Source organism: Populus nigra, chromosome 14 (assembly GCF_951802175.1).
Source record: "Populus nigra chromosome 14, ddPopNigr1.1, whole genome shotgun sequence".
In the NCBI taxonomy this organism is placed as follows: domain Eukaryota; kingdom Viridiplantae; phylum Streptophyta; class Magnoliopsida; order Malpighiales; family Salicaceae; genus Populus; species Populus nigra.
The window spans coordinates 12,362,115-12,385,288 of record NC_084865.1 but is presented as its reverse complement, the minus strand read 5'-3'; the positions used below and the strand labels follow the sequence as shown (position 1 = coordinate 12,385,288).

The 23,174-nt window shown below is 35.3% G+C and overlaps 1 protein-coding gene across 6 annotated transcripts; it reads right to left on the bottom strand.

Moving 5' to 3' along the window:
- Positions 1-126: 126 nt before the first annotated feature.
- On the bottom strand, positions 127-21,051 carry LOC133673253 (uncharacterized). Of its 6 annotated transcripts, none has more exons than XM_062093993.1 (36): positions 20,692-21,051; positions 20,522-20,606; positions 17,833-20,072; positions 17,094-17,208; positions 14,419-15,279; positions 13,978-14,221; positions 13,612-13,901; positions 13,330-13,456; positions 13,123-13,247; positions 11,236-11,837; positions 11,009-11,126; positions 10,796-10,912; positions 9,641-9,735; positions 9,363-9,511; positions 8,557-8,612; positions 8,265-8,478; positions 7,056-7,472; positions 6,696-6,973; positions 6,393-6,478; positions 6,220-6,306; positions 5,827-6,097; positions 5,319-5,729; positions 5,115-5,211; positions 4,662-4,975; positions 4,232-4,348; positions 3,909-4,076; positions 3,651-3,779; positions 3,462-3,551; positions 3,235-3,341; positions 3,021-3,169; positions 2,451-2,533; positions 2,279-2,374; positions 2,004-2,126; positions 1,537-1,620; positions 1,033-1,176; positions 127-518 (listed from the first exon to the last, which is right to left on the bottom strand). In XM_062093993.1, the coding sequence occupies exons 1-36, from the start codon at positions 20,967-20,969 to the stop codon at positions 180-182; spliced, it is 9,306 nt and encodes a 3,101-aa protein (XP_061949977.1). In that variant the 5' UTR covers positions 20,970-21,051; the 3' UTR covers positions 127-179. The 6 variants fall into 6 exon arrangements, with proteins under 6 accessions (XP_061949977.1, XP_061949979.1, XP_061949978.1 ...); XM_062093995.1 differs by having other exon boundaries at positions 5,319-5,726; XM_062093994.1 differs by having other exon boundaries at positions 9,363-9,508.
- Positions 21,052-23,174: the final 2,123 nt, after the last annotated feature.

Sequence of the window (23,174 nt, the reverse complement as noted above, 5' to 3'; positions counted from 1 at the left end):
ATGGATTGTTTTTTAAAATAATTTTTAAATTTATTTTTTAATTAATATCCCTTCTCTATGCTCTTCTTGGGTTTTTTAGCCTTTGTTGAATAGTATACTAAGATATATACAGGGGGGGGGGGGGGGGGGAGTAACATTATATGAAACTGAATGAGAAGTGCATCCGTCAAATCCTCCTACTATCCACTATCGTTTTTGTCCAAAAAGCTGAACAAAAAGCCACTGACAATTCGTCGTGCTAAAGGGTTAGGAATTGAACGACATAGCCTTCCATCAATATATGCAAGAATGCCTGAAAACACAAAGCTACGAATGCCCCGTTTCCATGTAAACTCCCCCTTCTTCTCCTGTTCACGGGAGTCTGCAGGGACAATTGCTTTGCCATCATCGCTTTCTGGTTCTTTTTTCAAATTAATCTTGGCCACGAATTTTCCAGTTTGCTTTCTCAGCATGCGGATTGCAAAGCTCACAACAAGATGTTCACACAATGTCCACACTGTTGGTCCAATTTTCCATTCCTGTGATAGATTCTCAATATTAAACTTTTTCTGAAGATGAAATAGTGCGTGCTGTATTCTTCGAGGCGTGATAAGCAAATAGGACTGCATGGTCCATATGCATAGCTCGACTATGGGTGCACTGACATTGACATTCATGGTCATGGACTTGAAAGGCTAAGCAACCATGCATGATATTAAAATTAACAAATCATTGCATAACATTGAAAGGAAGAAAGAAAGACAAATGCAACCATTTAAATCAGCTTGTAATAAGTTTTGCATATGATTTCTATGGTGAAGTTGGTGCCAAAATAGACATTTATTACACATCAAAGGATTCAGCTTAAAGCAAACATTAAGGTAATGGTCAAGAGAAGTCGTTAATTAATAATATGAGATTATAGCCAGTAGATAATCCATGGTATTTCAATATGAGAAGATTTCACTCGAAGGTGTGACATCCAAATATATATTGACCCGCAAAATGCTAATAAAAAGGAAAAGAACGGATACAAAATTCAGGGATACTTACACTCTCTCCTTGAAGATGACGCAAGGGGCGAGAAGATGTTGAAGGATCACCTTTCAGCAATCCTTTGCTTATCAGGAATCCCTTCACACGATCCAAGATCTCATCTATGAGGGCACTATTCGGGGGTAGGTTTTTAAGGAAAACCTGAATGCATAAATAATACAACCAAAACTTAATGAGCAAAACACACACAAAAAAAAAAAAAAAAAAACCAATCAGAATAGGATAGCATTAGTACTCTAAATAAGTAGTCTAGAAAGAAGGTTCCTAACATCATCAAGTAAAAGTTACAAGTTGCAGATCCATAGCATGCACAATAAATTCCAACAATCTGGTCAGCAGATAGGCGAGTCTGGAGACTCTTGGATTCTCAAGGTTGAACATAGCATTTCACGTTTTAATAGCTAGCAAAAAATTTGATGCACAAGTCATTTTTTTTAAAAAAAAATTTCCCTCCAATTATCTTAAGAATCAATGAACCTAATATCTCCCTTCAGTAATTACCTGATCATCAATCACTCTAACTCTAAGATACTCTTGTCTGTACGTCGTATCCAACATTGCTTGCAAGTATCCTTCGACATACAACTGCAAAATTCCAAAAGAATAACGATTGACCAATGACAGATATAAAATTATCAAAATGTTAGCCTCTGTATTCTGCTTGCAGCCATAAAAAGCAAGTAAAAGACAGAATCTTGACGCCCAACGTCTTAATCGTGCAAATTTACAACTGATTCTTCATCAACTCAGTACAAGATGCAGACCTTACAACATATCTGACCTACTGTGCACACTGATTAGATTTGAATAGGAGTGGACTGCTTTACCAAATCAATTTATCTACCATTTCCACCAATAAAGAATGTATACATACCATAAGAAAGAACAAAGTTTGGATAAAGAATGTATACAATTCCACCAATAAAGTTTGGATAACCATTTCTGCATAACACATCAAAGCTAATTACCTCATCAATGCCTGGATTTCGATCAAGCTTCACCTTTCTATCTGGGCCGCTGCCTTTTAAAGCAGTCCCCAGTAGTGATGGTTCCATAGCCAATTTCAGAATCCCTTGGTGGAAACCATTTGCCTTGACAATACCAAGGAAAGAGAACATGCCAACATTCATAATTCCAAGTGGTTATTTACACTTTCCAATCTTGTTAATGGTTAATTGTAGAATTAACATGGAGAAGTAGCAGAATGTAGGAAAAGTATTAGCAGAGAGAAGATGTTTGATACCATTCCATCAAAACCATTTGTTTCTGCTCCCTTCAGAACAGAGTCTGATATTTCAGTGGCAGCAGCAAACACCATATTGGATCCCACTGTTCTCAACTGCAGAACCATCATGCAATCAACAGCTTTTTTCATATGGAAACTTAACTGTAACTGAAAAAAGCAACAAACATACAGTTTTTTCCAGGTCACCAAAGTAGCGTTTTGTCCCCGAGAACCCTCTAGCATCGATACATTTACTGAGGAATTTGAATGTACCTGTCCTCCAGAAGCAGAGGACCAATTGAGTATAAGCCAATGAAAACCACCATAATTTGAACTCATGAATGGACTCACACTGATGCAAATGGAAAAGGAGAACAAAATAGGTCTACCAAATAGTTTATCAAGATCAGACAACTTGACAAATAAAGACAATAATGATGATAATATCATTGATACCAATACAATTTGTTAATTCTTGAAAAAAAACTACTTATTTCGAGCTACTTTTGCATTAAACTCACAACATGGTAAGAAAACATTGATCACAAGAAGACAAAGTCGAATAGGGGAACAAGTGTATTTCACAAATATCGTCAAATGGCATATGGTTTGTGCAGGGCTTTTCACATGCAACTGCCTTTCTAACAGGGACAGAAATGATTGGATATTGCAAACGTGGATGTTGGGAGAGCAAACTGTAATTTACCTAGAAAGTACATCACAACCTCTGAAAGATGAAAAAGTAATGCCAATCAATTACCTAAATTGAAACCTGGAATATTAATCAACCCACGTGAAGGATCAAAATAGACGTCGAGAGAAGACGAAGCCAAATCATCAAATATGGATGCAAAAGCTGGCGGAAGCAAAGGGCTTCCTTTTGCAATATAGATGGCCCTCATTGCATACCTGGATTATTGTGAAAACTTTAAGACACATACTGTATAAAAACAAAAGAATACGAGTAGGCTTACCATGAATAATGCTGTGCACATCTGATAAACAATTCATGCATGGTTATTAAAGCATGAGTAACCAGTACCCCATTGAGTTCAACAACCATATTTTTTATGGGAGGAACCTGCAGATGAGGAAAAAGGGAAAACAAACACGTCACACTATAGCAGCACCTATGCTTTACATGCCGAAATGTATGGAGATAAATGAAAATGTTTTCTTACATACAGAGAAAGAGTCACACCTTTACTACACTATGCAGTAAGGACCTTAGGGTCTCCTGTGCTGAATTATAACTTGAATACATGTCCCCAGGAATAAAATTAGTAATAATCTACAAGATTTACCAAAACACCAGTCAGATTAACCAAGGAACACGATTAAGTACCTGCGGCAAAAGTATTTTATAATTGGAGAGTTAAAAGCACAAAACCTTTACTGGATGGATCTCAAAATGATCAAAGTACTGTTGTCGACTTGGAGTACTTGGGTCACTAAGAGACGTACGCCAAAATGAGGCAATTCTCATTAAAGTTTCCTCATCAAGATTCAAATCAATTGGCTATGGACAACAAATTCATGAAGTTAGGCTACTCAACTTCATTAGAAACATGTAGAAACAAAAGAATTGTAACCAACAAGATCTGGCCAACATATGAAAAAAAACACCATGTGTAGCGCCTTATTATACCTGCAGAATCATGGATGAGTATTCAACTTGCCTAACACTGGAGCTGGTTGAAAGTAGGACAAGGACAAATTCGAGTACAGAAGCATTTGAGTCACTGAAGTCTGATTGATGTCTGCGAAGCATTGCCGCAAAAGGAGAACCTAACCACTTCTGATCCACATTTAATGACTGCATTGTTTGAAAGTACAGGCACAACATTATTGAAATTCTATGATCCTGACTTTTAACTGATTATAAAACCTTCCAGAATCAGAAAATAGTAGGCAGAGATTTTGAGATCTGTTCCCCTTTATAAGGTGGGCAACCTATGTTAAAACTATTACCTGCACACTGATCCGGTTAAATTTCTTCAGATCAGTGAACACTGAGTCCACACTGATATTTCCAAGCCTTGCAACTATAAGTGGCGTATAAGTGAGATCCACAACCTCATCAACATCCTTAAAAAATAATAACACGTTGTAAGAAGTCACTAGATCAAGAAGAAACCATGTCATTTGTTGTTCAGATATTGCCAAAAACCTTTTAAATAGTTTCTTTATGAGAAAGTCAATGAGGTCTAATAATAAAAGAAAAAAGAAATAATTAGGATTCATGAGATCAATGAAAGAACCCATACTCTCTCCCTCATTGTGTAACAGAGTCATTGAACAAGTAAAGCAAAAATTTTAGACTTGTTTCGGACTTGTCAGAAGAGGGAAATATCACATATAAGGAAAGGCATCCTTTTGATGGAAGGTTAAGGTAGCTGACCTGTTTTTCATGCTCAAGAAAGTGGATTGCAAAATGAAACACTCTCACTTGGATCTTGGCACATAACTGAGACAATCTATCTCTCTTGTGACTATCCAAAAACTCGCAAATTCTTAAAACTCGTGTGGTACCCTCAGCATATACTTCATACCCCACCTTCATAATATCCACGCTGTTTAAATGATCTAAGTAGATTTTCTGGTCTCTGGATTCTTTGTGCAAAAAAGAATGAGATGCCAATCCTCGAAGTTTTGTTGATTTGAGAAAAGGTTTCCATGCCCGTACCTTATCCAAGTTTATCTCACGTTGAAGATCTGCATGAAGCATGAAAATAAAATTCATGTACCTTAAGGATACTAGCAACAATGACAGCCAACTATAAATATGTGGCCCCTACCACACATGATGCAGCCATGAACAACAGTTCCTAAGAAATAGCAGGGCAGTAATTACCGTTGATTAGAACAACCAGTTTATGCGGAAGAGTCAGATCATCCCAGACATAATAAGCACTACAGTCAGATCCAAGAATCTCTCTCTCTGATGAATCCTGAAAACGTTTCCAACCATAATCAATAGAGAGTTGGTACAAAATGTTTCTAGTTGATAGGAATGGAATTGGAATCAAGAATAAGCAAAATCAGGTAACACTACCACCTTTTGACAGAAAGTGAGAGATACATCATGCAAGTGATTCTCAATCCGATACGGTAGAGTAACATTTGGTGGTTTGTGGAAGTGTACACCAACAGTAGAACCCTCTTCAACCACATGAATAGCAGCAAATTCGAATGTACTGTTGTCTAATGCTTGATCTTGATTTGATTGTTTCCTGAATTTTATGAAAAACCTTCCTAATGAAACAATGCATACTGGCCCTGACCAGCTAGATTCAGGGTCATTCAGCTGAAACTGGATATATACCAACGAAGTATCGATATCATTTCTATGCTTCCTGATGAAATTCTCGAATAAACTGAATTCTTTCCTCTTGCTAATTCCATTCCGAAGCTTTAGTGCTGTTCTCTGTTTACTGTTAACGTGGACAAGGCTTGTCACTTCATCCTTCTTGAAAATTGTTTAGGGAGGGGGGGGGGGGAACCAGTTAGATCACAAGTTGTAAAAAATCACCTAACAAACATCTAGAATTGAACAGAGAGCAGACCTCCAAATAATACTGACGGACAGTGATATCTTCCTCTGACTCGTTAAATACAACATGTCTAGGGACCATAGTCACTATCTGTGATGGGACCATCACACTACTCGAAGAGGGTCCCACAGAAACCCCAAACTTCACAATGCTTTTCTCTCCAGACCCTTCTTCTTCTTCTTCTTTGTCCAAGCTTATCTCAGTGAGGCCAGACAGAGCATCCAAGTCTAACAGTGCCTCAGATGCAGAGTCCTCTAACAATTTAAGCCGCGTCTTGTGCGATCTGATAGCACCAGCAGAGTTTATTATAAGCCCATAAGAGAAAAATGTAGCAATTTTATTGTATCAATAGACAGAGTAAGAATTTTATACTGCTATATGGTAGTAGCAAGGAAGTAATCTTACTTTAAAAACCATGATCTTATTGAGTTAGGAGGAGAAAATAATCCCAAATCAGGAGGAATGGTGGAACCGAATCTCCTGACCTCATCACTGCAAATAGTACCGCCATCAAAATGTAAATTATCAAACATGAGTTCTTAAAGAGTAAATTTCGTATCCTCAGATTTAATAAGTACCTAGACAGAGGCTTCTGATGTGGTGCAAACATAAAGAGTGAAAACTCAGTGTCGTTCTTCAAGGAATATTGTGTAAAGACAGAAACCTGCAAACAATATAGGGTTTAGTCTTCCACCAAAATGAACTGTAGTTCTTCCAACTGGATGTGCATAAGAACTTGTAGAGCATAAGAAATTGCCAAAAAAAAATTATTGTATGAGAGATTGCGAGTGGCTAGACATTTTATTTGCAACACATGCTCTTGCAACTAGAATATATGCCAAATAAATTGTACATTTTGTGATAAATAAATGCATAACAACCTCTAATATGCCCCTGTACCCACGTGACAATCTTAGTGATGCAAAATACTTTCCACCACCAAACTCCAGATCAATGTCCAGAAAGTGCACTTTATTTTTGTTCTTAAGTAACTTCTTGACCCAATCACCACTGTTCACTGGTTTGCAGCTCATACTAAAAGCAGTTAAGGTAACAGTAAAATATAATATAGCAGGATTAGCATAAAAGTCAACTGTTGATCCACATGGTATGGCTGCCTGCTTCCCCAAACTGTCACTACCAACAGTAGTGCATAGACCTGCACCAAGATTAAAGTTATTAGTAGGAATCAGAAACAACAAAAAAAGAAGTTATAAATACATCATATTTTGTGATTTTACCCTTCTCAGTCAAAAGCACATGTATCTCAGAGTGCAGTAAATTGGACACCCTTACAGTAGGAAGTATAAAAATTTCCTTCTGCTCCTGTAATGCAACAGCTGAAGTCAAATCAGAACTACCACTAGACTTATCAGGCTGTATGATAGGCACATCTCTTCCAATGCTTTGAATAAGAAAATGCAGGTTAGTAGCATGCGCGTCTCCAGATTTTAGGGTACAAGCAGCAGTGCTAAAGGAACATTTAATTGTATCAACAGACAATGCCTTGCGGACTTTGTAGCTTAGTTTATCGAAAATTCCAGAAAGGAAAACAGCCTTTCCACCTTTAAGCTCGTCTGACCATTCTGCTGAAAGAGGACTCTTAGAATTTATCAAATCATCTGTGATTTCAGGTCTGAAAGAAAATAAGAAGTTTCCTGCAAATCAATTACCAGATACAAGTTTGTTATGAGAAAGACTTGATAATGTTCAACAAGAAAGAAACAAGCAAGCGGACAAGATAGCTTATTCTGAGACAATAAAACATCTGCCATAAACTTAGAACCATGGAGAATCCTGGCCGTTAATTTTTGCCAATAGCGTGATTCATGAACTAGGCCCCATGCCTCCTAACCACCATTCTAGGAATGAAGAAACTTTAATTACTATTAATTTGCTATAAAAAAGAAAACAAACAAACAAACAAAGAGACAATATCAAAGAAAGTTATGATTGAGTTTTGAATTTTTATCTGAAATCTCTCACTCCAATATGATACAGCACCCTCTCACAATTTTCCTTAAGATATTGCACAGCAAACACCAACTATTCGTTTTCATCATTAAGATTTTCAGAAGTTCAGCATAGCCAAACTCCAACCATTGCCTTGTTATCAGTCACCAGTGCCAATTGGACCAGGTGCGAATGGAAGGGGCAACAGATTTGGGAAGGTTAAGGGGTAAAAAACCAAGCAAAAACAAACTCAAGCATCAAACTTTCTTCCATGCAAACTCTCCCATAGATAATATTTACAGATAATAGCTTATCGTAAGAAAATCAGTATCGCTTGCGTACGATATACAATAATGATGATGGGATAGTATTGACAAGAAAACAAAGAAAAGAGAGGATTAGAAGGATGCATGCATGGTAAGAAATAAAAATACTGCTTCAAATATGGCAAAAAAAAAAATCAGATTGATTTGAAGTACTGAATTGAGAAAGCACACCAACAGTGAAAGACATTAATGCCTTCTTTAATCCACCAGATGAACCTATAGCCTCAAACACTTTCATGGAATCATCAACAGAAGACCCCTTCTTAAGTAAAATTGGAGCGAACACATCTTCATCTTGTTGAGAATGTCGAAAACGTAGTTCCATGGAGAATTCAGTTTCATTATGAATTCTTATTAAAGGAGAAACCGAAATTGACAAACCATCCTATAATCAATCAAGGAAGAAACAAAGATAAGAATTTCGCTGGAATAAGATCATTTAGTGCGATATTAGGGGAATTACCTCGGATTTCCTTGAAATCTCAACCACTACAAATGGCCCAGGGTAAGTTCTTGAATCTGTTTAAGGATGAAAGTGTCAAGTGTAACTAACAAAAAAGTCCTATGATATCAATGTCTGAAATCTCTCTTGTTTCAATGCAAATCAAAAGGTGACTCAAATGCACAGAAAAAAACATCTGCTCAGAATTTATGCAAAACCACAAGAGTTAGTAACAGCATCGTAGCAACATTGCAACCTTGCAATTTATAAGGGCATGGAAATAGCTTTTGATTATAGAAGCCACAAGAGTTCATCCCATAGTTACAGATTGAGTTATACTTCCACAAGGAATTAAGATCTAAGGATTAGAAATAAAAGAAAAGCTACATATCCATAAAGATGTTCCGAATGTCAAAATATAAAATAAAAGAAAATTTAAAACCATAATGAACATGACTATACCTGTAATATGTTCGTACAAATTTACAGATGGGAATGAAGAAAGACAGCAATGTGAATTAAACTTTGAATGATTATTCTAGATTTTTAGTGTTATTTAAGAATATTAGTATTTATTCTATTATTATTTAGCAGTTAAATCAAATATTAATTCCCATTGCTGCCTTTCTTCATCCCCCGTCATTTAATAAACAGAAAAAGAAAATTAAAATCAGTTTCACTCAAAAACAACTAACAGTCACGAAGTTAAATTTAGCAATCATGTCTACCTGAGTCAGTAAAGCAAGCTGGATAGGAGATTTGCTTTGATAAACCAATAAACAGGACACATTTGCTAATACTTCATTCAAATAAATGTGGTGACATACCTTCAAGTGACACTATAGATGTTCTCCAAGCAAGCACTCGAGTTTCTAGGATAGAAATATCAAGTGAGGAAGTAGCAAAAGATCCAAGATCAGAAAGCTGAATTGTAACAAGAGTGCTTTCTGGAGGTTGATCTGCCAATATTTGGCTGCTTCAGAACATTAATAACAAGAGATTATTAATAAATCAAATGTTAAACTCAATACATGCAAACAAAGAATGTGCATCTTTGTATGTGCAGTACCCATTAACCATTAAACAGACATTTCTAATAAGTTACCTTAAAGAAACTGAAGCAGACTGTTTTCTGGCTATTGTAACACTTTTCTTGTTGTAGAAGTGACAAATAAGGCTCAAACCTGTTTGGTTTTCCACCTGGTATAGTAAACACCATTACAACTCTTTCCAAGTATACAAGATGCAGGATGGTTATAAGAATATAACAGGATGTTACACTCAAATGGATGGGAAGCGGGAGGGGGGGGGGGGTGTAAAAATAAATAAGCAGTTATCATTAATGCTGTTTAAATCACAGTAATAGCATCAACAGGTCCAAGAGAAAAATGTGAAATTGGACCTCTTAAAGTTAAAGACAACATTTCAAAGCATGTCATTCCTCACAAGATAAAATAGATGCTAGAATCTTATTCCAGAGTTGGAGATGAATATAAATAGATATCCTTTCGGAATGACATCAAATTCATATGTGATTGATTCTTAGCTGTAAAACATACAGTTGGTAATCAGCAGCTTTGACAATTATACGTAAAAGACCATAATTTAGAATGCAAGGGCTGAACCACCATAACCACTACCAACAGAGCTACATAAGCAATTGTCAGTTTACGCTCTGTTTGTTGTGAGGGAAAGTAGGATGGATGAGAGGAGAAAGATGAGACGCTTCCCTTGTTTGGCAAGATGGATAAAGACCCAAGAATGGAAGGGAAGGATCTTTTCTATCCTTCCTAAATCGTAATCTACAATCCTCCTAAATTGGGTGGATTGGTTGCCATCATTTCCCTCCCTTGTTAGCCAAACAATCAGATGAATGGGTTTGTACCTCCATTTTACCCTATCCATCCTTCTTCCTCCCCATCCCACCTAAACAGAGACATGCATGTATGCAGTCAGAGTTCACAAATTAGCACCATGATGTATCGAATAAAAGGAATTGGCAACCAACTGCAAGTTGTTAAGAACAGCATGGGATGGTGAGGGCATAGGGTTGCCCATTGCTAGTCCACACATGGATGAATAATGGAAGGCTTTGAGATCCCAAGCCTACAGAAAGGACTCCCTAATTTAAAATAACAGTAAGAAACAAATTGTTGTTTAAACTAAAAAAAATGATTCAGGAATAAACTTAAGCTAAAAGGAATGATTTATAAGCATGTTTTGGAACATGGAGATGACACCAGAAATAGAAAGTATAAACCTTGCAGCAGTTGGACAAAATCATGGAGCTCCTCGATGAAAATGGACCAGCCAATTGTAATTTCCCAATCACAAAAAGAAGTACGTCCAAGGAGAGCTCGGTTAGGGATATGTCCAACTGCCAATATGCAAGAACAAATATTGTTTACATTCTATGAATGGTAGGAGAATGAGCTGTGGAGAGAAATATCATCTCAATTGTCATTATTCTGACCTCTTTACTTCGGCAATAGAAATGAACTGGTGCTCCATGCTGAACAGTTTCTGAATCCTGAATGTGGAACACTGAACGATAGAATGTACATATTTCAAGAGGGTGAACAAGTTTTCTCCTGCATAGAAGAGGAAATTAATACAAATCTGCATAAAATTGATGATCAATTTGATGTAAAAACAAATTTAGGAGCATAGATTAGTATTCTCTTCGGAATTACTACTCACCACAAATTTCTTTGGGCATCAAAGTAATCAAGCAAAGCAATTGATGTGCTCATAACTCTGGTTTTATAATATAGAATCTGGAGATTAAGTTCGGTATTACTGATGCAGCCACGAAGAAGTGGAAACCTGTCCCTTGTATCTAAAAGTTCATGGACAATGGTCACAGAAACATGGTCAATTTTAATTTGAAGGCAAGGGAGACTTCTGCACTGCCCAGAAATTCTGCCTGCATCCTCATGCGTACAAGGAAACTGATTACATACTTTAAACTTGAAAGGGTGTCCAGGCTTTCTAACAAACAACGGAACTCCATCAACAAATGCAACAGCTGAGTCACTCTTCTTATTTACCAGGTAAAAAGTATCTTTAACCAACTTATTGTATGGCTCCCAATCAATATCACTGTTGTAGCTTTCAGGCTCGCAAGGAAGTATCCTCCAGAGTGACCAACCACTATCATTAGCACTGGAGATCTCAACAAAACCTGATCCAGAATGATAGTTCAATCGCAATGGTTCGCCAGCATTGTTCTTAGCATGCAATGATATCAAGGAAAACCACAGAACTGATGACTTCCACATTCTTTGCTTATGGTGCTTGACCTACAAGTAAGTTTGAGCTGTGGTTACACTACTACATCACTTGTATCATGGTAGTTAAGTTTGAAGACAAAGTGCAAAAGGGAACCTATTAGTGTAATAAGAAATCAAAATGAAGGATGAGTTTGAAAGTTTCTGGTATTACAGATCATTCCATTACAGAATGCTTCAACAACGTTATCCTCAGAAGTGTTCAAATGCATCCCTCCTCCTGAAGAAGAGGATTTGTGCAAGTGTTACATGATGGTTGGCTCCAGAATCAGGTTTAGAAGGGGGAGGGTGCCACATCAGTAAGTAATGCTGTAAAGTACTAGGACAAGACTCGCCCAGTCAACTGTCATGATTCAGAATTGAGCTGGCTGCCAGTCATATTACCCAGAGCTACACAACTATACACCCACACAAGTATGCAAAGTATCGATAACATCTCATAACTGTCCCCCAAAAAATTCACAGCATTAGCACACTAGGGATCAGTACTGTGTACTCAAAAGAGCTCGTGCTCCAACTTCAGTCAGTGAAGATCACTTTCCCCATATCATTGAGTTTGGACCCAGTACAAAAGAAACATGTATATAACAAGTGGGTATATGGTAATTATTATATAACCTTCTCAAACCAACTGATAGCACAAGAAGCATGAGGAAAGTAGAATTAAAATATAAATGCAAACTAGAATTAAATGATCGATGTATGGATATGGAACAATGGTTATTCAATGAAAAAATGGGCTACAATGAAATGAATGAATGCATAAAATAATCTCCAAAAAACAACATTTCTAAGCCTCAGATCCAAGGTGAGTATACAGCCATGGAACCTTATAAGATCCATTAAATGTTCAGTCCCCCAACCTGATTCTAATATAGATTGCATAATTTCACATGGGCACCCATGTTTTAATGCCTGTACTTTTCCTTTTCTCCCCAAACAACATAAGAGAAAGTGTGAAGGTTCTAATTGTTTGTTTATGCAAAGCAAAGCCTAATGTCACAGTAAGCAATAAACAGCACATGACTCCCAAAATTGTTGAACAAGGGCACCATATCTTCTGGAACAAAGAGCAAGAAAGCCACTGCTGCATGCTAGACAGACTATTGTAATAACCAAACGGGGAAAGCATCTAAAAATTAAAGTTGTGTACAGAGCTATTCAATTCACAGACACAAAATTAGCAACATCTAAACGCATACATCTCAATACAAAAATTATAAGATTCAAGAAATTGCCACAAATCAAGACTCTAAGCTCCTGAATTAAATGGAAATGTGAAATAATAAATTCTTACCCTAAAAAGTGCCTTCTCCCCTACAAGTGAATGATGAATAACACCAAACAAACTATACTTATTTTCCCTTTCTTCAACAGCCAAGTACAAGTGTTGATGCACATCTTGAATTGCCACAATTGCTCCTACACAACTCATGAATAACATTTAGTTCAGTTTCCCTTAAATCTGCAAAAGGTTAAAAAAAAATATAAACACATCATGTACCATCAGGAACCATAGGTTCCAAACAGTTGTCAGGTTCTTGGTTACTGGACAATCGCCTTAGTTTCAGGTCACTGCCTGTCTCTTCGTTGGATGCAGAGGAGAAGGATGAAACCATGGATAAAATCATCTGATATAAAAGGCAAGTTTGACTGAGATATCAAAAACAAGGCATGCATGCTCTTCCAGTGATAGAAGCACCGACAGTATGAAAATTGCAGCAAGTTATACAAGGATTGCATTTTCAAAACTTGAAAGAAACAAAAGAAATTTAGCATTACTCACCTGTATTTCAGACAAGGATATTGTCATTTCAAAACCTGAAATAGAACCCATGCCAACCCAAACCTGATTTGATTTATGATCATTCTCATGCTTTTCAGCTGATATAGAGGCAACTAAATTATTCAACATTTTGCTCTGATGACTTCCATGATTTTCATTTTCTACATAATCTCTATGAACTTGAGAAAAGATCACCATCCTGGAAAGGTTAAATATGAATTTCCTCAGCAGATTTGCAGATTCGAACTTCATATGGACATCAACCTCAATCACAAGTTCCTGAAAACCTCCTACACAAATGAACTAATTATTCAAAAGCAATATGTGGCATAAGTATCACATATAAGAAAAGGAAGGACACCATACCAGAGCCATCTTCAACAACAAGAGTAAGAGAAAACTGAGACACGTCTATGGTGGAAGCTTCAAGCCATTCCCATTTGGTTTGTCGGGTCATATGTAGTGTCTCTTGGGCCTCATTTTCAGCATTTTCAGCTTGTTTAACAGAAGAACTAATGATTGATAAGAGATGTTTTATACGTTGGAGATATGAAACAACACACCGTAAAAACATTGTTAATGCTGCTGTTTCAAGGACAAGGACGCCACCCTGTCCAATAGCATAATGTCTCATTCCCATTAGTAAACAACAGATATGAACATGCAGAAGTCAGGAATCAGATAAGAGCTTCAAAACATAAACTAACAATTCAGCACTACAAAAGATGTGCAAAAGTCTATAAATTCATTGAATGAGCAAGTAAACAAAAGAAGATATAGCATCTGTGCAGTTCAGGATATTAGCACCTTTATTCCCCAAGAGATTGTCTGAAGATTTCTCCCAACTTCGAGCAATGCAGTAAGCTTATTGAATTGATTTGGCCCAACCAGAGAATTCTTTAATGAGCCCTTTGCCACAAAAATTACACCAAGTGTAACATTTACGAGAATCCATTGACTTGGGGATGAAGCTGTGATATCTGTAGCAAAATCTGACTTCTGAGTGAATCTAGAGGATTGAGCAGTTGATGTTTCACACTCACTGATCAAATGGGCATTGTCCACTGTTTGTGATGTATTACCACTTGAAGAAGTTTTACCATCCGAGTTATACAAACTATTGTGAGGTTGACCCAGCCAAAATGTAAACGTGAAATCAGAAAGAAATATTTCATATAATCCACCCTCAGTTTGCTGCAGCAAGTTTCTAACTACAGAGTGATCAAAACTTTTTAGCATGTGATCTGGATATCTAGAAATTACAAACTGAATTCCTTGCAAATCACAGAGAATTTCCAATTTCTGCTCTTCCAAAGATACCTCTGCATGAGTTTGATGAACAGAAATCAAAATTCCGCAATCAGGTAAATCATGCCCAGCCATTTGGTTGCTCGTAGCAGCATATGTTTTTACAGAACTTCCCTCCTTATCATCTATCCTAGAATTCTGAAGAATTACATCCATCGACTTGAAGTTGAAGGTTCCAGTAGTTGAGACCAAAGTGCTATTACAAATCAAAGCTGCTCCTTGAGCACTAATATCATCATTCTCAGGTTCATTGAACGCAATATTTTGCCTCACAAAGTTTTGAAGAGGCATAAAACCACTCATATCAAAGCTCCTAAAAGCATATGAAAGCGAAACTGTTGAAAGCAAACCTGCAACCACCTGGATAGAGATTATATGACTCGGTCATGCCATTTGAAAAAAACAAGTGCAAAGACACGAGGTAACTTCAAAATACAATATCTTTCTTTTGCATTAAGCAAAGGGAAAAAAATACTACAATAAAACTTTCAAATATTTTAAGTACTCTTCCTTCAAAGGCAAAAAGCAAATGGGAGTTCAAATACCAATGCCATGGCAGGTCTTTACAACAATTAGGGGATTGTAGCCTTTTTTACTACATGGTAGCGTCAATTGTGTTGACCTTTAGGTTACACATTTATGTTTTTATATATTTTGATGATAACAGTAAAATGAAAATTGGACAAATAATATGTTTGATTGAGAACAAGTGTTAAACAAGTTTTACATAAAGATCATATCAACAAATATGAAGGATTTCATAAAGAAATTGAAATCCAAAAAGAAAGCAAGGTGATGACTTGGAATTTAAGTGTTCATTTTAGTGCTTTATGTAAATCTCTATATCTTATCTTGATAGCACAATTAAAATGAACTCACACACTTCACTATATATGCATTTAAAAGGATTGATTAAAAACCTAATCAACGGTTCTAAGAATTCACCTAGGCTAAATCTATCAAAACTAGAATTCTACATGAATTGGTCGACCATTTCAGCCGTTAATAGGGCTGTAACAGCTAGTTTTTGCTATAAACATATATATATAGCTTGTGTAATTGTAAAATTAGTTAGAGAATCCGAGCATATATCATATACAAGCTATTTTATAAGCAAAACAACTTTAAAACCATAAATCCTTAATTATACTCATATTTGTTCAATCAAACCTTCATAATCTAGTACAAGAGTATACACTCTCATTTTCACTACACCGAAACACTTTTTAATCCTATAAGTACTATCTTTTGAGATATTGAGATACTAGAAGTTTCAATTGTAATATCCACTTGATAACAAAAATCACACTTATAAACCTTTGAGTTAGGATAAAACTCTTGGTTTTGGTGAAGTATTTTCACCAACAAAAAAATCTTGAAGGTATATCTATAAGTGGAAGAAAAATCTTGAAGTAAAAATATCTTCAAATGGTGTAAAAATCTTGGTATGGATTCATCAAGTGGTCATTGTACTCTAAAGTTTGGACAAGGTAAAGAATGTAATACTCAAGTACGGTTTGGTGCTTAAGGTGTGGATGTAGGCTTGCTGAACACATAAAAAATCAAGTTTGCAAATTCTATCCCTTACCTATTTATTTTAAAAACTTTAATTATATTGTTGGTTATTATATTTATTTGAATTAATTTGAATTATTTGTTAATATTAATGATACACCTAATTCACCCCCCTCTTAGGTGTTATAGTTTCCTTAATCCTAGAACAACAAATTGGTGCTACCATCACCATAAGGTCATCATGTCAAAACCCATAAAGCAATGGTTGTCGTATCACTAATGCAACTATTAAATACCACATCAAAGTCAATAAAGTTTATGTCCCTAGTAACAAACCAGTCCATTCAGCTCTCTTAGGAACATCCATCAACAAATTCATTGGCAACTATGTCCTCTCTCATTATTTTGAGACAAACTATTTCAACTGTCCTTATAGCATCTCCAACTTGAAAATTCATTCTTTAAATTTAAAGGCCTTAAAAGAATAAAAGGGAGGTCAATAAGGTGAACAGCCAATGAGTGCACAGAGAATTGGCTAGGATACAACTAAATGCATAATATTTCAAGTACTAAAATTCAAGGTGTTGGCATTTAAACATGTGCTTTGATCAACTCCTTATAGCTACTTCTATTCAAGAAAACTAAAAGAACACAATCACCTGAAAGAGAACATACAACTCATCCATATATGATATAATAGAGAATCCTGAAGCCGTCACAGAGAAAGTTGTTGAGAAAGCAATGACAGTCGTGCTAAACGTATATACAAACTCCCTGAAACAAAAATCAAGACAAGATAGATGATTGGTTAGTATATTAAGAAACAGCATCAAAGAGGGATTAAAAATGTTCTTTAGTGCAATGTTATCTACTTCACCAGAAAACTAGAAGGAAATATCCATCAGATGCACAGTATTCTACTTTTTAAAATCTTTAAGCACCTCATGTTGTTCGTTATTAAGCTAGATATTTTGCTCTTATATGCTTTTGGACTTCAAAGAAATTGAATACATGCAAAGAAAAGGAGCAAGAAAAAAATCCTCAGATGGCAGTCTGTGATGCTGGTGTCTTTTTTCTTTCAAGACAGTTCATCCAACAGGCAACCACACATCTAATTCCATGAATACCCAAGATAGGAATAATAAAAGAATGAGACAGCTCTCCCCCATGTTGAGCAGCAAAGTCATGGGAGCAATTATTTGAAAAAGAAGAAGGTTCCTTGATTGTAAATGATGTGCAAGTAATGGAAAGCAGAGACGCTTGAGAAAACAAGAATAAATGTAACTACTTAACAATCAAAACAGATAATAACAAGGGAAATGGGTCCAAGAAATCAAGGTGTCCAAAGTCCCTGGTATGAGAAAATGAAATTCAAATGGAAAGGCCAGAATCCCCTACCTGAAGAATGATAACCGAGCAACTATTGGCTTCATTGAAAAGATTTGGTTTTGTTCTCTTTCTGCTGAATTCCCCTTGTAAATATCAAAACCACTAATCTTGAAGTATGAACCAAGTGAAATCCATCCCTCAGATGCATACTTTTCATTATCTGGTTTAGGAATTTCAATTATCTGAGGCTCTCGCAATTTATGGCTCTCTGGTTCTGCACCATCAGATTCTGACCATCCAGTTAATGCCAAATCTGATTTTGAGGTTGGCCATACAACAACCTCAATATTTTGGATATCAAAACCAAGGTGAAAATCATCCTGATTCGTGTCTTTATCCCCACTGTTAAGTCCAACCTTTCTCGGTGTCATTTCAATACAAGGACCAGTTACAAAAACTCCAAGTTCAATATGTTTCTCCGGAAGCATTCTAAGAAAAGTCAACTTCAGTCTATTAGAATACAACTCATATTTATCTTCCCAACTAATTTCTTCCTGATTTTCAATGGTTGGAGGAAAATTCAGAAGTACAGTTGCCCTCCCAGTGTTCTCATTCAAATTTAGAGCATGCTGTATTTGGCCAAGCAGTATAGCCAATGACAATACTGATGAATACCCCAAAGCTAAATTTAATTTCCCGGCTGTCAAACAGCATTTCCAAAACCCAGAAACTGGTCTCTTCAGGTTTGGATCCATCAAACAGTTTTTAATCTCACAAAGAAGCCATGGAGTTTCAGAATATGCAATCTCATTATCCTTATATCCCGCAGAAGATCTTTGCCAAGCCAACCACATTTCTCCCAAAAGTGTCTGCAAATATGGGTTACAGGTTCCTTCAGCTGGATTTGCAACACTGGTTTCACTAGTTTGTGAAGGAAGAAATACTTGTGCAGGCTTACCCATCAGGATAGTTTTTAATTTATCAACACTCCCTTTCCGACGTACTTTTTTTGAACTAAAAGGATTCTTTACACTCCTATCCACAATTGCAGTCTCCATAACAGAAGAGGACTTAACCTTCAGCTTCCCACAGGAAAGAGACAAAGACTGTTCAAAAACTTCATCAACATATGCAAATAACAGCATATGAATTGATAGACAGAATGAGTGTATATCAGAATATGAAATCCCTGTATGGGACTCTATTCTTTCATCAGCATTCTTGTGCTTGCTTGTTGAAGAAAAAGTAACTAAAATCTTTCCAAAGTTTAGCAGGAAGCAATATCGGGAGCTGTGATCTTCAGAATTGTTTCCCGGCTTCCAATCAAGTTTTGGTCGTTGAAAGAAAAGTATAATAAAAAAGAAACACTGTAAAATTGAGAGCAAAATCTTGTACATAACATTCCAAATGAATATGAATACTGAAAGGATCTTGGAGAAAACATTGACTTGTTTATCCATTGAAGATTCTTTGAAACTATTTTTACCATTTTGAATGTTTGAGACTGCTCTGTATCGTGCTATCCGTCGTGCCTGGGCAATAGCTTCAGCTGGCAACTCCTTCTCTACGCCGGAAATCTCCCCCCAATTGTGTTTGACAGAATTCAGAAACATTTTGTCCTCAGACAACTTAATAACAGACTTTTTTAATAAGTTGTCAGCAGAATATCCTAGCAGAGACAGCAAATACTCATACGCATTTTGATAACGTAGCCAGAGGCAAATGAAATCAACTAATTTATGCAATGATAATCTGGGAGAGGAAGGGACGTATCCTAATCTGTTTGCAGCTAGTTTCCATAGTTGTCTACCACTTCTGACATGTTTTCGTTCTTTCTTTGATAGTTTACCAAAAGCTGACAAAACAAGGAGATCAAGTGGAGAAAACAACAGACTTAATTTTGGAACACGGATATTAAAGTCTACCACCCGAAGGTCATTTAATTTAATGCAAGAAAGCAGATCTGTGAAAGAAGAGATGTGGTTTATCTGATCTTCCATCTTATATGCAAACCCAAAACCTCTAAAATCCATAACAAAAGAAACCACTTTTAGAGGTTTAAAAACTGCACCAACAACCCCTCTTAAAAGACACCCAGGGTCAGAGTGCTCAGATTCTCCATTAAAATCCTTTAGTTCCAAGAAAAAAACTACAGCGTCATTCAAGTCGGGAAACTGCACTTGCAGATTAGTATCGGAAATCTGTAAGTGGCAATGTTTGAGAACAAGATTCAACAGAGAGGTTTTAAACCAATTCCTTGAAGGTGGGTTAAGCAAGATCCTCTCCAGCACATCATGCAAGGCACTACCCTGATGTACACAAACCAACATCTTGGTGATTGTAAACGGGCATTACCAATAGAAAAAAGTAAACAGGTATCCACTAGCTCAATCAAGCTGAATTAGCAACAAAAAGACGCACTAAAAAAAATTCTTCTTTGCATAAATGAATTAGTTTCATTTCCAAACAAACTCAGCAACATAGACAAGACCTGATACAAGTTAAAATACTAATACAATCACTAATGAACTGAATCAACCAGATAGAGATACAAGGCAGGTATTCCATGCGAGCAGGTATTCCCCAAAATAAAAAACAATGACACCACAAACAAACAAATACCCAATACACACACAAAAAATCTCAGTGATCCTACTGAAGCATAATCAATCAAATCACTAAACAAGGCATCACTTAAATGAGCTAATTTTAGATCTCTATATACACTCTCTAAGCAACAAAATGAACAATAAAATACCTCAGGATCAAACCCGGCAACCGCCTTCTTCTTTTCCTCACTCAATTTCCTCGCCCTTCTCAAACTCCCCTCCTCCTTCACTTCCCTATCAAAACAAAACAAAACCAAAACACAATAAATTCACACTCACGTTAAAATCAATCACAGCATAAACAAATAAAATAACTTACCCAGCTAAAAGAGTGATATTGACACCGCGAATTCCGATTTTGCAAGCAGGGGAAGACCAATTGGAGAAGCGAAAACTCAAGTGATCAACGGTGACTTCTTTAAATTGAAACCGAGAGGATTCGGATTCATTATTGAGAGCAGAGACATCGAATTTTAACTTCTTTGCGGTCAATTCAGAGTTGATAAACCCTAATTGGAGTTCAATTTCCGGTTCTTCGTGCAACCACGGCCGCAATAATGACACCAGTCGCCGGTAAACGGCGTCGTGGAAGAACATAACGGCGGTGACTTACAGTTAGTTGAGTGAAGTTTGGGTAAGGAATTTTTTAAGTTTTGTCGGCATTTTAATACGTGTCATCAGAATCAGGCACTGAATTTTATAGTGAAAAGAGTAGGAGCACACGTGTTATTGAATTCTTCTTTGGAAAACCTCAATTTAACCCTTAACATAATACCTTATTATCAATTGAGTCCCAGATCGTTTATTTTTATATATATATCAATTTTATAATATAAGTAATTGACATTAGACAATTTCCACCCCCTTTACCTATATATTGCTAGTGAAGGTTAAAATATCTTATCCAATTTTCATTTGTTAGTTGAAACAAACCAATTGAAAGCGTTTAGCTGTGAATTAAATAAAAAAAAATAACTTGAAAAAAAATACCTATAATAATTTTTTATTTCACTTGTAAAAAGAATCTGGATGACTTGAAGTAAGAATAAAAATAGGCACCTCCTTTATTTGAAATCTTTTATCTTACCAACGCACTATAATTGTTTTTTTTTCTTCAAATCTATGTTTTCAGATGAATTTTAATTATTTTTAATGTGAATGTATTAAAAAATTAAAAACAATAAATTAAATATACAGGAAAATCTTTAGTCATGTCACCAAAACTAACCCATCCTAGTGAGCTCACCTAAACACCTCTTAATCCGATCAATTTCTTGCTTGAAGCTTCAAATTGGATTAGGAAGGAACTGACGTGCTTAACATGACAAGTTCAAATATAACTTTATTAAAACCTAGTTTTATATCAAGGATAAAAAAAAATTAAGACAATATTGTTTTAACATTTTTTATATATAATAAGATAATAGTCTATTGAATCAACTAGATTTAACTTAGGTTAACTCTAGTAAATCTGAGATCCGAGTCATGTATTTGGTTGTGTTTAATAACTTTTTTAATTTATTTTTTTATTTGATTATATAATAATAAAAATCTACATGTGTAAGAAAGCTAGCAAATGAAATTTAAGGAAAAAATATTCTCCGGCCACACAAAAAGAGTGTTTCCTAGTATTATAAAAAGAATGCTATAAACTTATTAAAAAAACAATTAAATGTTATTTATTCAAATAATATCCAAAAATATTTAATGGTCAAATAAAATTTTAAAAAAAACATCGTGAAAGATTGTAAAAAAAAAAGAGCACTTTTGAATATAATTAAAAGTATAAAGCAATTGAAAATTTAAAGGTATGTGATAGAAAAATCTCAATTTAATTTGTGTTAATTTATTTTAATGAATTTAAATTAAAGATATAGAAGAAAAAAAAAGTAACTAAACACGTCGTCAGATGTACGGGGCTTATATGCCTGGCCCATAAATAACAAGGCCAAACCCACATATCAAGCTTTATTTTTTTATTTTCATGGCAAGCGATCACCTCTTTTTATTTTTATTTTATAAGTAAGGTCATAAGTTATTTGTTGATTTTGACCCACTCACCTTAAAAGTTTGAAAACTCAGGTTCTGCTCAGTAGTCTTAGAGCGTGTTTGGCAGTGTGGTAGTTGTTACTTTTCAAATAGTTTTTCGTGCCGAAATACAAGCCAATGATGTTTTTTTATTTTTTAAAAATCATTTTTGACATCAGCACATCAAAACAATTCAAAAAGTACAAACCACACTCAATTTTAGCAAGAAAAAAATTTTAAAATTTGGTCAAACACAGGTTCAACCGCAAAGCCAAATAGACTCTTAGAAAATCCATTTTCACCTAAAACTATCTTGAAAATTTTTTTACCCTTATTTTTGTATATATTTTGAAAGAAAAAATATGTTTTTTTCAATAATTTTAGCTATTTTAATCATTTTGTTATTTTCTTAATTTTTATGTGTCAAAATATTTTGAAAATCATAAAAAAAAAAACAAATACAAGATGCAAAATATAATACAAAGAATAGCTAGGGTTTGAAATTGAATTGATAATCAGTATGCAAAATTGAGTTTGAGAATTTTTGGTCTATAGTCAAGGTTTTAATTAAAAATAAATTTTAAAAAAGAGCTTGATTTGGCTAAGAGCGAAAAAAATTTAAAGTTTAAGAATAATTTTAAAATAAATAGCTAAATTAGAAATAAATAAAATGTTTAATTGAAAAAGAATATTAAAATTAAAAGTTATATAGATTAAAATTATATAATTTTGAGAATTGTTAAATTTAAAGGTTTAAATTGATTCAATTAGGAA

What these genes read in the sequence shown, in the direction of transcription:
- LOC133673253 (XM_062093993.1), bottom strand. Translation starts at nt 20,969, where the DNA reads ATGTTCTTCCACGACGCCGTTTACCGGCGACTGGTGTCATTATTGCGG. An exon ending in GATGCCCAAAGAAATTTGTG is followed by an intron (nt 11,127 to 11,235) that starts GTGAGTAGTAAT and finishes TCTTCTATGCAG; the next exon opens with GAGAAAACTTGTTCACCCTC. An exon ending in ACTGGTTGTTCTAATCAACG is followed by an intron (nt 4,976 to 5,114) that starts GTAATTACTGCC and finishes TGCTTCATGCAG; the next exon opens with ATCTTCAACGTGAGATAAAC.